General features: G+C 47.3%; 1 protein-coding gene across 6 annotated transcripts in view; it reads left to right on the top strand.

The window, feature by feature from the left end:
• LOC118375178 (protein tweety homolog 1-like) overlaps nt 1-13,881 on the top strand; it is a 46,052-nt gene that overhangs the window by 24,251 nt on the left and 7,920 nt on the right. For all 6 annotated transcript variants that reach the window (XM_052490128.1, XM_052490129.1, XM_052490127.1 and 3 more), the window contains 5 exons: nt 10,883-10,958; nt 11,100-11,155; nt 11,454-11,546; nt 11,665-11,757; nt 11,851-11,990. In XM_052490128.1, coding sequence (XP_052346088.1) covers nt 10,883-10,958; nt 11,100-11,155; nt 11,454-11,546; nt 11,665-11,757; nt 11,851-11,990 — 458 coding nt within the window. The remainder of the gene's footprint in view (nt 1-10,882; nt 10,959-11,099; nt 11,156-11,453; nt 11,547-11,664; nt 11,758-11,850; nt 11,991-13,881) is intronic.

Genomic DNA, 13,881 nt, shown 5'->3' with positions numbered 1-13,881 from the left:
GATCTATAGAGTGTTGAGAGGGACAGTAGGTCTATACAGCATGGAGAGGGACAGTAGGTTCTATGCAGCATGGAGAGGGACAGTAGGTCTATACAGCATGGAGAGGGACAGTAGGTTCTATGCAGCATGGATAGGAACAGTAGGTATATGCAGCATGGAGAGGGACAGTAGGTATATGCAGCATGGAGAGGGACAGTAGGTTCTATGCAGCATGGATAGGAACAGTAGGTATATGCAGCATGGAGAGGGACAGTAGGTATATGCAGCATGGAGAGGGACAGTAGGTATATGTAGCATGGAGAGGGACAGTAGGTCTATACAGCATGGAGAGGGACAGTAGGTCTATACAGCATGGAGAGGGACAGTAGGTCTATACAGCATGGAGAGGGACAGTAGGTCTATACAGTATGGAGAGGGACAGTAGATCTATAGAGTGTTGAGAGGGACAGTAGGTCTATATAGCATGGAGAGGGACAGTAGGTCTATACAGCATGGAGGTTCTATGCAGCATGGGGACAGGTCTATACAGCATGGTCAGTAGGTTCTATGCAGCAGCATGGAGAGGACAGTAGGTTCTATGCAGCATGGAGAGGGACAGTAGGTCTATACAGCATGGAGAGGGACAGTAGGTTCTATGCAGCATGGATAGGAACAGTAGGTATATGCAGCATGGAGAGCGACAGTAGGTTCTATGCAGCATGGAGAGGGACAGTAGGTCTATACAGCATGGAGAGGGACAGTAGGTTCTGTGCAGCATGGATAGGAACAGTAGGTATAGACAGCATGGAGAGGGACAGTAGGTATATGCAGCATGGAGAGGGACAGTAGGTTCTATTCAGCATGGATAGGAACAGTAGGTATATGCAGCATGGAGAGGGACAGTAGGTCTATACAGCATGGAGAGGGACAGTAGGTCTATACAGCTTGGAGAGGGACAGTAGGTCTATACAGCATGGAGAGGGACAGTAGGTCTATACAGCATGGAGAGGGACAGTAGGTCTATACAGCATGGAGAGGGACAGTAGGTCTATACAGCATGGAGAGGGACAGTAGGTCTATACAGCATGGAGAGGGATAGTAGGTCTATACAGCATGGAGAGGGACAGTAGGTCTATACAGTATGGAGAGGGACAGTAGATCTATAGAGTGTTGAGAGGGACAGTAGGTCTATACAGCATGGAGAGGGACAGTAGGTCTATACAGCATGGAGAGGGACAGTAGGTTCTATGCAGCATGGAGAGGGACAGTAGGTCTATACAGTATGGAGAGGGACAGTAGATCTATAGAGTGTTGAGAGGGACAGTAGGTCTATACAGCATGGAGAGGGACAGTAGGTCTATACAGCATGGAGAGGGACAGTAGGTTCTATGCAGCATGGAGAGGGACAGTAGGTCTATACAGCATGGAGAGGGACAGTAGGTTCTGTGCAGCATGGATAGGAACAGTAGGTATATGCAGCATGGAGAGGGAAAGTAGGTTCTATGCAGCATGGATAGGAACAGTAGGTATAGACAGCATGGAGAGGGACAGTAGATCTATGCAGCATGGATAGGAACAGTAGGTATATGCAACATGGAGAGGGACAGTAGGTTCTATGCAGCATGGAGAGGGACAGTAGGTATATGCAGCATGGAGAGGGACAGTAGGTTCTATACAGCATGGAGAGGGACAGTAGGTATATGCAGCATGGAGAGGGACAGTAGGTATATGTAGCATGGAGAGGGACAGTAGGTCTATACAGCATGGAGAGGGACAGTAGGTCTATACAGCATGGAGAGGGACAGTAGATCTATACAGCATGGAGAGGGACAGTAGGTTCTATGCAGCATGGATAGGAACAGTAGGTATATGCAGCATGGAGAGGGACAGTAGGTATATGTAGAATGGAGAGGGACAGTAGGTATATGCAGCATGGAGAGGGACAGTAGGTATATGCAGCATGGAGAGGGACAGTAGATCTATACAGCATGGAGAGGGACAGTAGATCTATACAGCATGGAGAGGGACAGTAGGTTCTATGCAGCATGGATAGGAACAGTAGGTATATGCAGCATGGAGAGGGACAGTAGGTATATGTAGAATGGAGAGGGACAGTAGGTATATATATACAGCATGGAGAGGGACAGTAGGTCTATACAGCATGGAGAGGGACAGGACTATACAGCATGAGAGGGGTTCTATGCAGCATGGAGAGGGACAGTAGGTTCTATGCAGCATGGAGAGGGACAGTAGGTTCTATGCAGCATGGAGAGGGACAGTAGGTATATGCAGCATGGAGAGGGACAGTAGGTATATATATACAGCATGGAGAGGGACAGTAGGTCTATACAGTATGGAGAGGGACAGTAGGTTCTATGCAGCATGGAGAGGGACAGTAGGTTCTATGCAGCATGGAGAGGGACAGTAGGTTCTATGCAGCATGGAGAGGGACAGTAGGTATATGCAGCATGGAGAGGGACAGTAGGTATATACAGCATGGAGAGGGACAGTAGGTATATGCAGCATGGAGAGGGACAGTAGGTATATACAGCATGGAGAGGGACAGTAGGTATATACAGCATGGAGAGGGACAGTAGGTATATACAGCATGGAGAGGACAGTAGGTATATGCAGCATGGAGAGGGACAGTAGGTATATACAGCATGGAGAGGGACAGTAGGTTCTATACAGCATGGAGAGGGACAGTAGGTTCTATGCAGCATGGAGAGGGACAGTAGGTTCTATGCAGCATGGAGAGGGACAGTAGGTTCTATGCAGCATGGAGAGGGACAGTAGGTAAATGCAGCATGGAGAGGGACAGTAGGTATATACAGCATGGAGAGGGACAGTAGGTATATGCAGCATGGAGAGGGACAGTAGGTATATACAGCATGGAGAGGGACAGTAGGTATATACAGCATGGAGAGGGACAGTAGGTATATATAGCATGGAGAGGGACAGTAGGTATATGCAGCATGGAGAGGGACAGTAGGTCTATACAACATGGAGAGGGACAGTTGGTTCTATGCAGCATGGAGAGGGACAGTAGGTCTATACAGCATGGAGAGGGACAGTAGGTTCTATGCAGCATGGAGAGGGACAGTAGGTATATGCAGCATGGAGAGGGACAGTAGGTATATGCAGCATGGAGAGGGACAGTAGGTCTATACAACATGGAGAGGGACAGTTGGTTCTATGCAGCATGGAGAGGGACAGTAGGTCTATACAGCATGGAGAGGGACAGTAGGTTCTATGCAGCATGGAGAGGGACAGTAGGTATATACAGCATGGAGAGGGACAGTAGGTATATATAGCATGGAGAGGGACAGTAGGTATATGCAGCATGGAGAGGGACAGTAGGTCTATACAACATGGAGAGGGACAGTTGGTTCTATGCAGCATGGAGAGGGACAGTAGGTCTATACAGCATGGAGAGGGACAGTAGGTTCTATGCAGCATGGAGAGGGACAGTAGGTATATGCAGCATGGAGAGGGACAGTAGGTATATGCAGCATGGAGAGGGACAGTATGTCTATACAGCATGGAGAGGGACAGTAGGTTCTATGCAGCATGGATAGGAACAGTAGGTATATGCAACATGGAGAGGGACAGTAGGTATATACAGCATGGAGAGGGACAGTAGGTTCTATGCAGCATGGAGAGGGACAGTAGGTATATACAGCATGGAGAGGGACAGTAGGTATATATAGCATGGAGAGGGACAGTAGGTATATACAGCATGGAGAGGGACAGTAGGTCTATACAGTATGGAGAGGGACAGTAGGTTATATGCAGCATGGAGAGGGACAGTAGGTATATGCAGCATGGAGAGGGACAGTAGGTATATGCAGCATGGAGAGGGACAGCATGGAGAGGGACAGTAGGTATATGCAGCATGGAGAGGGACAGTAGGTATATACAGCATGGAGAGGGACAGTAGGTATATGCAGCATGGAGAGGGACAGCATGGAGAGGGACAGTAGGTATATGCAACATGGATAGGAACAGTAGGTATATACTGCATGGAGAGGGACAGTAGGTATATGCAGCATGGAGAGGGACAATAGATCTATGCAGCATGGAGAGGGACAGTATGTATACGCAGCATGGAGAGGGACAGTAGATCTATGCAGCATGGAGAGGGACAGTAGGTATATATAGCATGGAGAGGGACAGTAGATCTATGCAGCATGGAGAGGGACAGTATGTATACGCAGCATGGAGAGGGACAGTAGGTATAGGCAGCATGGAGAGGGACAGTAGGTCTATACAGCCTTGAGAGGGACAGTAGGTTCTATGCAGCATGGAGAGGGACAATAGATATATGCAGCATGGAGAGGGACAGTAGATCTATGCAGCATGGAGAGGGACAGTATGTATACGCAGCATGGAGAGGGACAGTAGATCTATGCAGCATGGAGAGGGACAATAGATCTATGCAGCATGGAGAGGGACAGTAGATCTATGCATCATGGAGAGGGACAGTAGGTATAGGCAGCATGGAGAGGGACAGTAGGTATATGCAGCATGGAGAGGGGCAGTAGGTATATACAGCCTTGAGAGGGACAGTAGGTATATACAGCCTTGAGAGGGACAGTAGGTATATACAGCCTTGAGAGGGACAGTAGGTCTATACAGCCTTGAGAGGGACAGTAGGTCTATACAGCCTTGAGAGGGACAGTAGGTTCTATGCAGCATGGAGAGGGACAGTAGGTATATACAGCATGGAGAGGGACAGTAGGTTCTGTGCAGCATGGATAGGAACAGTAGGTATATGCAGCATGGAGAGGGAAAGTAGGTTCTATGCAGCATGGATAGGAACAGTAGGTATAGACAGCATGGAGAGGGACAGTAGATCTATGCAGCATGGATAGGAACAGTAGGTATATGCAGCATGGAGAGGGACAGTAGGTTCTATGCAGCATGGATAGGAACAGTAGGTATATGCAGCATGGAGAGGGACAGTAGGTATATATAGCATGGAGAGGGACAGTAGGTCTATACAGCATGGAGAGGGACAGTAGGTCTATACAGCATGGAGAGGGACAGTAGGTTCTATGCAGCATGGAGAGGGACAGTAGGTCTATACAGCATGGAGAGGGACAGTAGGTTCTATGCAGCATGGAGAGGGACAGTAGGTTCTATACAGCATGGAGAGGGACAGTAGGTATATGCAGCATGGAGAGGGACAGTAGGTATATGCAGCATGGAGAGGGACAGTAGGTATATGCAGCATGGAGAGGGACAGTAGATCTATACAGCATGGAGAGGGACAGTAGATCTATACAGCATGGAGAGGGACAGTAGGTTCTATGCAGCATGGATAGGAACAGTAGGTATATGCAGCATGGAGAGGGACAGTAGGTATATGTAGAATGGAGAGGGACAGTAGGTATATGCAGCATGGAGAGGGACAGTAGGTATATGCAGCATGGAGAGGGACAGTAGATCTATACAGCATGGAGAGGGACAGTAGGTATATGCAGCATGGAGAGGGACAGTAGATCTATACAGCATGGAGAGGGACAGTAGATCTATACAGCATGGAGAGGGACAGTAGGTTCTATGCAGCATGGATAGGAACAGTAGGTATATGCAGCATGGAGAGGGACAGTAGGTATATGTAGAATGGAGAGGGACAGTAGGTATATATATACAGCATGGAGAGGGACAGTAGGTCTATACAGTATGGAGAGGGACAGTAGGTTCTATGCAGCATGGAGAGGGACAGTAGGTTCTATGCAGCATGGAGAGGGACAGTAGGTTCTATGCAGCATGGAGAGGGACAGTAGGTTCTATGCAGCATGGAGAGGGACAGTAGGTTCTATGCAGCATGGAGAGGGACAGTAGGTTCTATGCAGCATGGAGAGGGACAGTAGGTATATGCAGCATGGAGAGGGACAGTAGGTATATATATACAGCATGGAGAGGGACAGTAGGTCTATACAGTATGGAGAGGGACAGTAGGTTCTATGCAGCATGGAGAGGGACAGTAGGTTCTATGCAGCATGGAGAGGGACAGTAGGTTCTATGCAGCATGGAGAGGGACAGTAGGTAAATGCAGCATGGAGAGGGACAGTAGGTATATACAGCATGGAGAGGGACAGTAGGTATATGCAGCATGGAGAGGGACAGTAGGTATATACAGCATGGAGAGGGACAGTAGGTATATACAGCATGGAGAGGGACAGTAGGTATATATAGCATGGAGAGGGACAGTAGGTATATGCAGCATGGAGAGGGACAGTAGGTATATACAGCATGGAGAGGGACAGTAGGTATATATATACAGCATGGAGAGGGACAGTAGGTTCTATGCAGCATGGAGAGGGACAGTAGGTTCTATGCAGCATGGAGAGGGACAGTAGGTAAATGCAGCATGGAGAGGGACAGTAGGTTCTATGCAGCATGGAGAGGGACAGTAGGTAAATGCAGCATGGAGAGGGACAGTAGGTATATACAGCATGGAGAGGGACAGTAGGTATATGCAGCATGGAGAGGGACAGTAGGTATATACAGCATGGAGAGGGACAGTAGGTATATACAGGAGAGGACAGTAGGTATATATAGCATGGAGAGGGACAGTAGGTATATGCAGCATGGAGAGGGACAGTAGGTCTATACAACATGGAGAGGGACAGTTGGTTCTATGCAGCATGGAGAGGGACAGTAGGTCTATACAGCATGGAGAGGGACAGTAGGTTCTATGCAGCATGGAGAGGGACAGTAGGTATATGCAGCATGGAGAGGGACAGTAGGTATATGCAGCATGGAGAGGGACAGTAGGTCTATACAACATGGAGAGGGACAGTTGGTTCTATGCAGCATGGAGAGGGACAGTAGGTCTATACAGCATGGAGAGGGACAGTAGGTTCTATGCAGCATGGAGAGGGACAGTAGGTATATACAGCATGGAGAGGGACAGTAGGTATATATAGCATGGAGAGGGACAGTAGGTATATGCAGCATGGAGAGGGACAGTAGGTCTATACAACATGGAGAGGGACAGTTGGTTCTATGCAGCATGGAGAGGGACAGTAGGTCTATACAGCATGGAGAGGGACAGTAGGTTCTATGCAGCATGGAGAGGGACAGTAGGTATATGCAGCATGGAGAGGGACAGTAGGTATATGCAGCATGGAGAGGGACAGTATGTCTATACAGCATGGAGAGGGACAGTAGGTTCTATGCAGCATGGATAGGAACAGTAGGTATATGCAACATGGAGAGGGACAGTAGGTATATACAGCATGGAGAGGGACAGTAGGTTCTATGCAGCATGGAGAGGGACAGTAGGTATATGCAGCATGGAGAGGGACAGTAGGTATATACAGCATGGAGAGGGACAGTAGGTATATACAGCATGGAGAGGGACAGTAGGTATATATAGCATGGAGAGGGACAGTAGGTATATACAGCATGGAGAGGGACAGTAGGTCTATACAGTATGGAGAGGGACAGTAGGTATATGCAGCATGGAGAGGGACAGTAGGTATATGCAGCATGGAGAGGGACAGCATGGAGAGGGACAGTAGGTATATGCAGCATGGAGAGGGACAGTAGGTATATACAGCATGGAGAGGGACAGTAGGTATATGCAGCATGGAGAGGGACAGCATGGAGAGGGACAGTAGGTATATGCAACATGGATAGGAACAGTAGGTATATACTGCATGGAGAGGGACAGTAGGTATATGCAGAATGGAGAGGGACAATAGATCTATGCAGCATGGAGAGGGACAGTATGTATACGCAGCATGGAGAGGGACAGTAGATCTATGCAGCATGGAGAGGGACAGTAGGTATATATAGCATGGAGAGGGACAGTAGATCTATGCAGCATGGAGAGGGACAGTATGTATACGCAGCATGGAGAGGGACAGTAGGTCTATACAGCCTTGAGAGGGACAGTAGGTTCTATGCAGCATGGAGAGGGACAGTAGGTATATACAGCATGGAGAGGGACAATAGATATATGCAGCATGGAGAGGGACAGTAGATCTATGCAGCATGGAGAGGGACAGTATGTATACGCAGCATGGAGAGGGACAGTAGATCTATGCAGCATGGAGAGGGACAATAGATCTATGCAGCATGGAGAGGGACAGTAGATCTATGCATCATGGAGAGGGACAGTAGGTATAGGCAGCATGGAGAGGGACAGTAGGTATATGCAGCATGGAGAGGGACAGTAGGTATATACAGCCTTGAGAGGGACAGTAGGTATATACAGCCTTGAGAGGGACAGTAGGTATATACAGCCTTGAGAGGGACAGTAGGTCTATACAGCCTTGAGAGGGACAGTAGGTTCTATGCAGCATGGAGAGGGACAGTAGGTATATACAGCATGGAGAGGGACAGTAGGTATATGCAGCATGGAGAGGGACAGTAGGTATATTCAGCATGGATAGGAACAGTAGGTATATACAGCATGGAGAGGGACAGTAGGTATATGCAGCATGGAGAGGGACAGTAGGTATATGCAGCATGGAGAGGCACAGTAGGTATATACAGCATGGATAGGAACAGTAGGTATATGCAGCATGGTGAGGGACAGTAGGTATATTCAGCATGGATAGGAACAGTAGGTATATGCAGCATGGAGAGGGACAGTAGATCTATGCAGCATGGAGAGGGACAGTAGGTATATGCAGCATGGAGAGGGACAGTAGGTCTATACAGCCTTGAGAGGGACAGTAGGTTCTATGCAGCATGGAGAGGGACAGTAGGTATATACAGCATGGAGAGGGACAGTAGGTCTATACAGCATGGAGGGGGACAGTAGATCTATGCAGCATGGAGAGGAACAGTAGATCTATGCAGCATGGATAGGGACAGTAGGTATATACAGCATGGAGAGGGACAGTAGATCTATGCAGCATGGAAAGGGACAGTAGGTATATACAGCATGGAGAGGGACAGTAGATCTATGCAGCATGGATAGGGACAGTAGATCTATGCAGCATGGTGAGGGACAGTAGATCTATGCAGCATGGAGAGGGACAGTAGGTATATACAGCATGGAGAGGGACAGTAGATCTATGCAACATGGATAGGAACAGTAGGTATATACAGCATGGAGAGGGACAGTAGATCTATGCAGCATGGATAGGGACAATAGATCTATGCAGCATGGAGAGGGACAGTAGATCTATGCAGCATGGAGAGGGACAATAGATCTATGCAGCATGGAGAGGGACAGTAGATCTATGCAGCATGGAGAGGGACAGTAGGTATATGCAGCATGGATAGGAACAGCAGGTATATGCAGCATGGATAGGAACAGCAGGTATATGCAGCATGGATAGGAACAGCAGGTATATGTAGCATGGAGAGGGACAATAGATCTATGCAGCATGGATAGGAACAGCAGGTATATGCAGCATGGATAGGAACAGCAGGTATATGCAGCATGGATAGGAACAGCAGGTATATGCAGCATGGATAGGAACAGCAGGTATATGCAGCATGGAGAGGGACAATAGATCTATACAGCATGGAGAGGGACAATAGATCTATGCAGCATGGATAGGAACAGCAGGTATATGCAGCATGGATAGGAACAGCAGGTATATGCAGCATGGATAGGAACAGCAGGTATATGCAGCATGGATAGGAACAGCAGGAATATGCAGCATGGATAGGAACAGCAGGTATATGCAGCATGGATAGGAACAGCAGGTATATGCAGCATGGAGAGGGACAATAGATCTATGCAGCATGGATAGGAACAGCAGGTATATGCAGCATGGATAGGAACAGCAGGTATATGCAGCATGGATAGGAACAGCAGGTATATGCAGCATGGATAGGAACAGCAGGTATATGCAGCATGGATAGGAACAGCAGGTATATGCAGCATCGAGAGGGACAGTAGGTATATGTAGCATGGAGAGGGACAATAGATCTATGCAGCATGGATAGGAACAGCAGGTATATGCAGCATGGATAGGAACAGCAGGTATATGCAGCATGGAGAGGGACAGTAGGTATATGCAGCATGGATAGGAACAGCAGGTATATGCAGCATGGATAGGAACAGCAGGTATATGCAGCATGGATAGGAACAGCAGGTATATGCAGCATGGATAGGAACAGCAGGTATATGCAGCATGGATAGGAACAGCAGGTATATGCAGCATGGATAGGGACAGTAGGTATATGCAGCATGGATAGGAACAGCAGGTATATGCAGCATGGATAGGAACAGCAGGTATATGCAGCATGGATAGGAACAGCAGGTATATGCAGCATGGATAGGAACAGCAGGTATATGCAGCATGGATAGGAACAGCAGGTATATGCAGCATGGATAGGAACAGCAGGTATATGCAGCATGGATAGGAACAGCAGGTATATGCAGCATGGATAGGAACAGAAGGTATATGCAGCATGGATAGGAACAGTAGGTATATGCAGCATGGATAGGAACAGCAGGTATATGCAGCATGGATAGGAACAGCAGGTATATGCAGCATGGATAGGAACAGCAGGTATATGCAGCATGGATAGGAACAGCAGGTATATGCAGCATGGATAGGAACAGCAGGTATATGCAGCATGGATAGGAACAGTAGGTATATGCAGCATGGATAGGAACAGCAGGTATATGCAGCATGGATAGGAACAGCAGGTATATGCAGCATGGATAGGAACAGCAGGTATATGCAGCATGTGATTCACTCAGTAAATCAATAGAACAGGCATTGGTCCAAGTGCTGCAGTCAGATATCTGAGGAGAGACGTGTGTCATTCAGTCAGTGTTTCTCTGTTAACTTTTCCCTTGTGATCTCTCCCTCCATTTCTCTCCCCTTGTATCTCTCTACCTCTCTGTCTTTCTCTGTCTTTCTTTCTATATCCCTCTCTACCTCTCTTCCCCCACTACCTTTCTATGCATCTCCAGTCTGTCAGTGACTTCTGTACAGATCCAAACACCTTTGTGCTCAACTCCACCCACTTCAACTCTGGGACCAGCTCAGGTACAGTAGTGCATCGCTGCACACTAACAAAGAGTCTCTGATCACTTCATTCATATAGCCATTCATTTTGATGCTGAAATGCCCTGACACACTTTATTCATTGCTGATTGATGGTCTGCTGCTGTCCTCTGTCCTATCCAGACGTGTTGGATTATTACCTGACCTGCAGCAGACGTATGAACAGCCCTTTCCAGCAGGTAGTAACTGTTCTCTGTAGATGGTGTGTCTCACGTAGTGGTGTTAGGGGATCAGGGTTTCAATAACACATGGACTCTTCTGAGTGCCCTGAAATGAGTGGGCTGGACCAATGTAAATATATGGGGGTTTGTATTATTTCTGGGCAGCTCTGTAATTCCAAACCTGGTGGCACTGATATAGAACAGTAAGTAAACTTGTATTATCTGATAGGTACTGATCAGGATGTTTGTAGATTATACAGTGTTAGCATGATGATGATGACGCTAAGCAATATTTTCAATGACCTGTTGTCTGCAGCTGCTGACCCAGTCACAGAGGGCCCTTTCCAGCATCCACACACACCTATCCAGCCTGGACCGGAATGCTCTCCCACAGGTCCCCAAGGCAGAGGTACATCACACTGGGCCAGGGTGCAACCCATGACACAAAATGGCTGCCAAATATATAAAGCACAGTGTCATGTTTATGAAACTGAGTGTGATATTATCCTTACCTATTGTCGTTGTAGAAGTCACTCAGGGAGGTTCAGCAGATTCTCAATGCCACAGAGGGCAACTTTCACCAGCTGGTGGCGCTACTCCACTGTCGAGGTCTCAACAAGGTAGGCCTGGTGTTTAACATGGGGTGTAATGGTCTCTGGTGTGTTCTTGCTTTTTTCTCAAGTCTTTTAGCTCTTTCTGTCTCTGTTTCTTAGGATTATATTGACTCTTTGAAAGGCCTGTGCTCTGACGGGATGGAGGGATTGCTCTACCTCTCCCTCTACTCTTTCCTTTCGGCTCTGGCCTTCACTGCCATCCTCTGTTCCCTGCCCGGCGCCTGGAGAAGCTTCCCCAGGTGTGTGTGTGTGTGTATAATGTTGTTGCTTAAGTTTTGTACATCATAGTTTAACATTTCCTCGGAACATGCTCAGCAGTAAGGTAAGGTTGTATACTATATAGAGGTGCATCTCTAGGCGTGGGTTGACGTACTGGATGGATATGTAATTCACTACTGTACCACCAGGTCTGTCAGAGCTTCTGTCTGTGTGGCTGTCTGTAGTAAACAGCTTCCAACTGTGTCACAGCCAGAAACATGAAGGGAAAAACAGATTCAGGGATCAACAAGGGGATTATTTTTTTCTATTTGCGAATATCGATGTAAAATTAACAGGAGGTCTGTATTCCAGAGGACATTGCTGAATGCACCATCACAAACCCATTAATTTAACAGATAAAAACATATATACAGTGAGGGAAAAAAGTATTTGACCCCTCTACAAAGCATGAATTAGTACTTGGTGGCAAAACCCTTGTTGGCAATCACAGAGGTCAGATGTTTCTTGTAGTTGGCCACCAGGTTTGCACACATCTCAGGAGGTATTTTGTCCCACTCCTCTTTGCAGATCTTCTCCAAGTCATTAAGGTTTCGAGGCTGACGTTTGGCAACTCAAACCTTCAGCTCCCCTTTTCTACGGGATTATGGTCTGGAGACTGGCTAGGCCACTCCAGGACCTTAATGTGCTTCTTCTTGAGCCACTCCTTTGTTGCCTTGGCTGTGTGTTTTGGGTCATTGTCATGCTGGAATACCCATCCACGACCCATGTTCAATGCCCTGGCTGAGGGAAGGAGGTTCTCACCCAAGATTTGATGGTACAGCGTCCCTTTGATGCGGTGAAGTTGTCCTGTCCCTTTAGCAGTAAAACACTCCCAAAGCATGTTTCCACCTCCATGTTTGATGGTGGGGATGGTGTTCTTGGGGTCATAGGCAGCATTCCTCCTCCTCCAAACACGGCGAGTTGAGTTGATGCCAAAGAGCTCCATTTTGGTCTCATCTGACCACAACACTTTCACCCAGTTGTCCTCTGAATCATTCAGATGTTCATTGGCAAACTTCAGACGGGCATGTATATGTGCTTTCTTGAGCAGGGGGACCTTGCGGGCGCTGCAGGATTTCAGTCCTTCACGGCGTAGTGTGTTACCAATTGTTTTCTTGGTGACTATGGTCCCAGCTGCCTTGAGATCATTGACAACATCCTCCCGTGTAGTTCTGGGCTGATTCCTCACCGTTCTCATGATCATTGCAACTCTATGAGGTGAGATCTTGCATGGAGCCCCAGGCCGAGGGAGATTGACAGTTCTTTTGTGTTTCTTCCATTTGTGAATAATCGCACCAACTGTTGGCACCTTCTCACCAAGCTGCTTGGCGATGGTCTTGTAGCCCATTCCAGCCTTGTGTAGGTCTACAATCTTGTCCCTGACATCATTGGAGAGCTCTTTGGTCTTGGCCATGGTGGAGAGTTTGGAATCTGATTGATTGATTGCTTCTGTGGACAGGTGTCTTTTATACAGGTAACAAACTGAGATTAGGAGCACTCCCTTTAACAGTGTGCTCCTAATCTCAGTTTGTTACCCGTATAAAAGAAACCTGGGAGCCAGAAATCTTTCTGATTGAGAGGGGGTCAAATACTTATTTCCCTCATTAAAATGCAAATCAATTCATAACATTTTTGACGTGTTTTTCTGGATCTTTTGTTGTTATTCTGTCTCTCACTGTTCAAATAAACCTACTATTAAATTTATAGACGGATCATTACTTTGTCAGTGGGCAAACAAACAAAATCAGCAGGGGATCAAATACGTTTTCCCTCACTGTATACAGTACTGTGCAAAAGTTTTAGGCAGGTGTGAAAATAGGCTGTAAAGTAAGAATGCTTTAAAAAATAGACATGTTAATTGTTAACAAAATG

Source organism: Oncorhynchus keta, chromosome 31 (genome assembly GCF_023373465.1).
Source record: "Oncorhynchus keta strain PuntledgeMale-10-30-2019 chromosome 31, Oket_V2, whole genome shotgun sequence".
In the NCBI taxonomy this organism is placed as follows: Eukaryota; Metazoa; Chordata; class Actinopteri; order Salmoniformes; family Salmonidae; genus Oncorhynchus; species Oncorhynchus keta.
The sequence above is the reverse complement of the archived record's forward strand: the minus strand, read 5'-3'. Positions and strand labels throughout refer to the sequence as shown.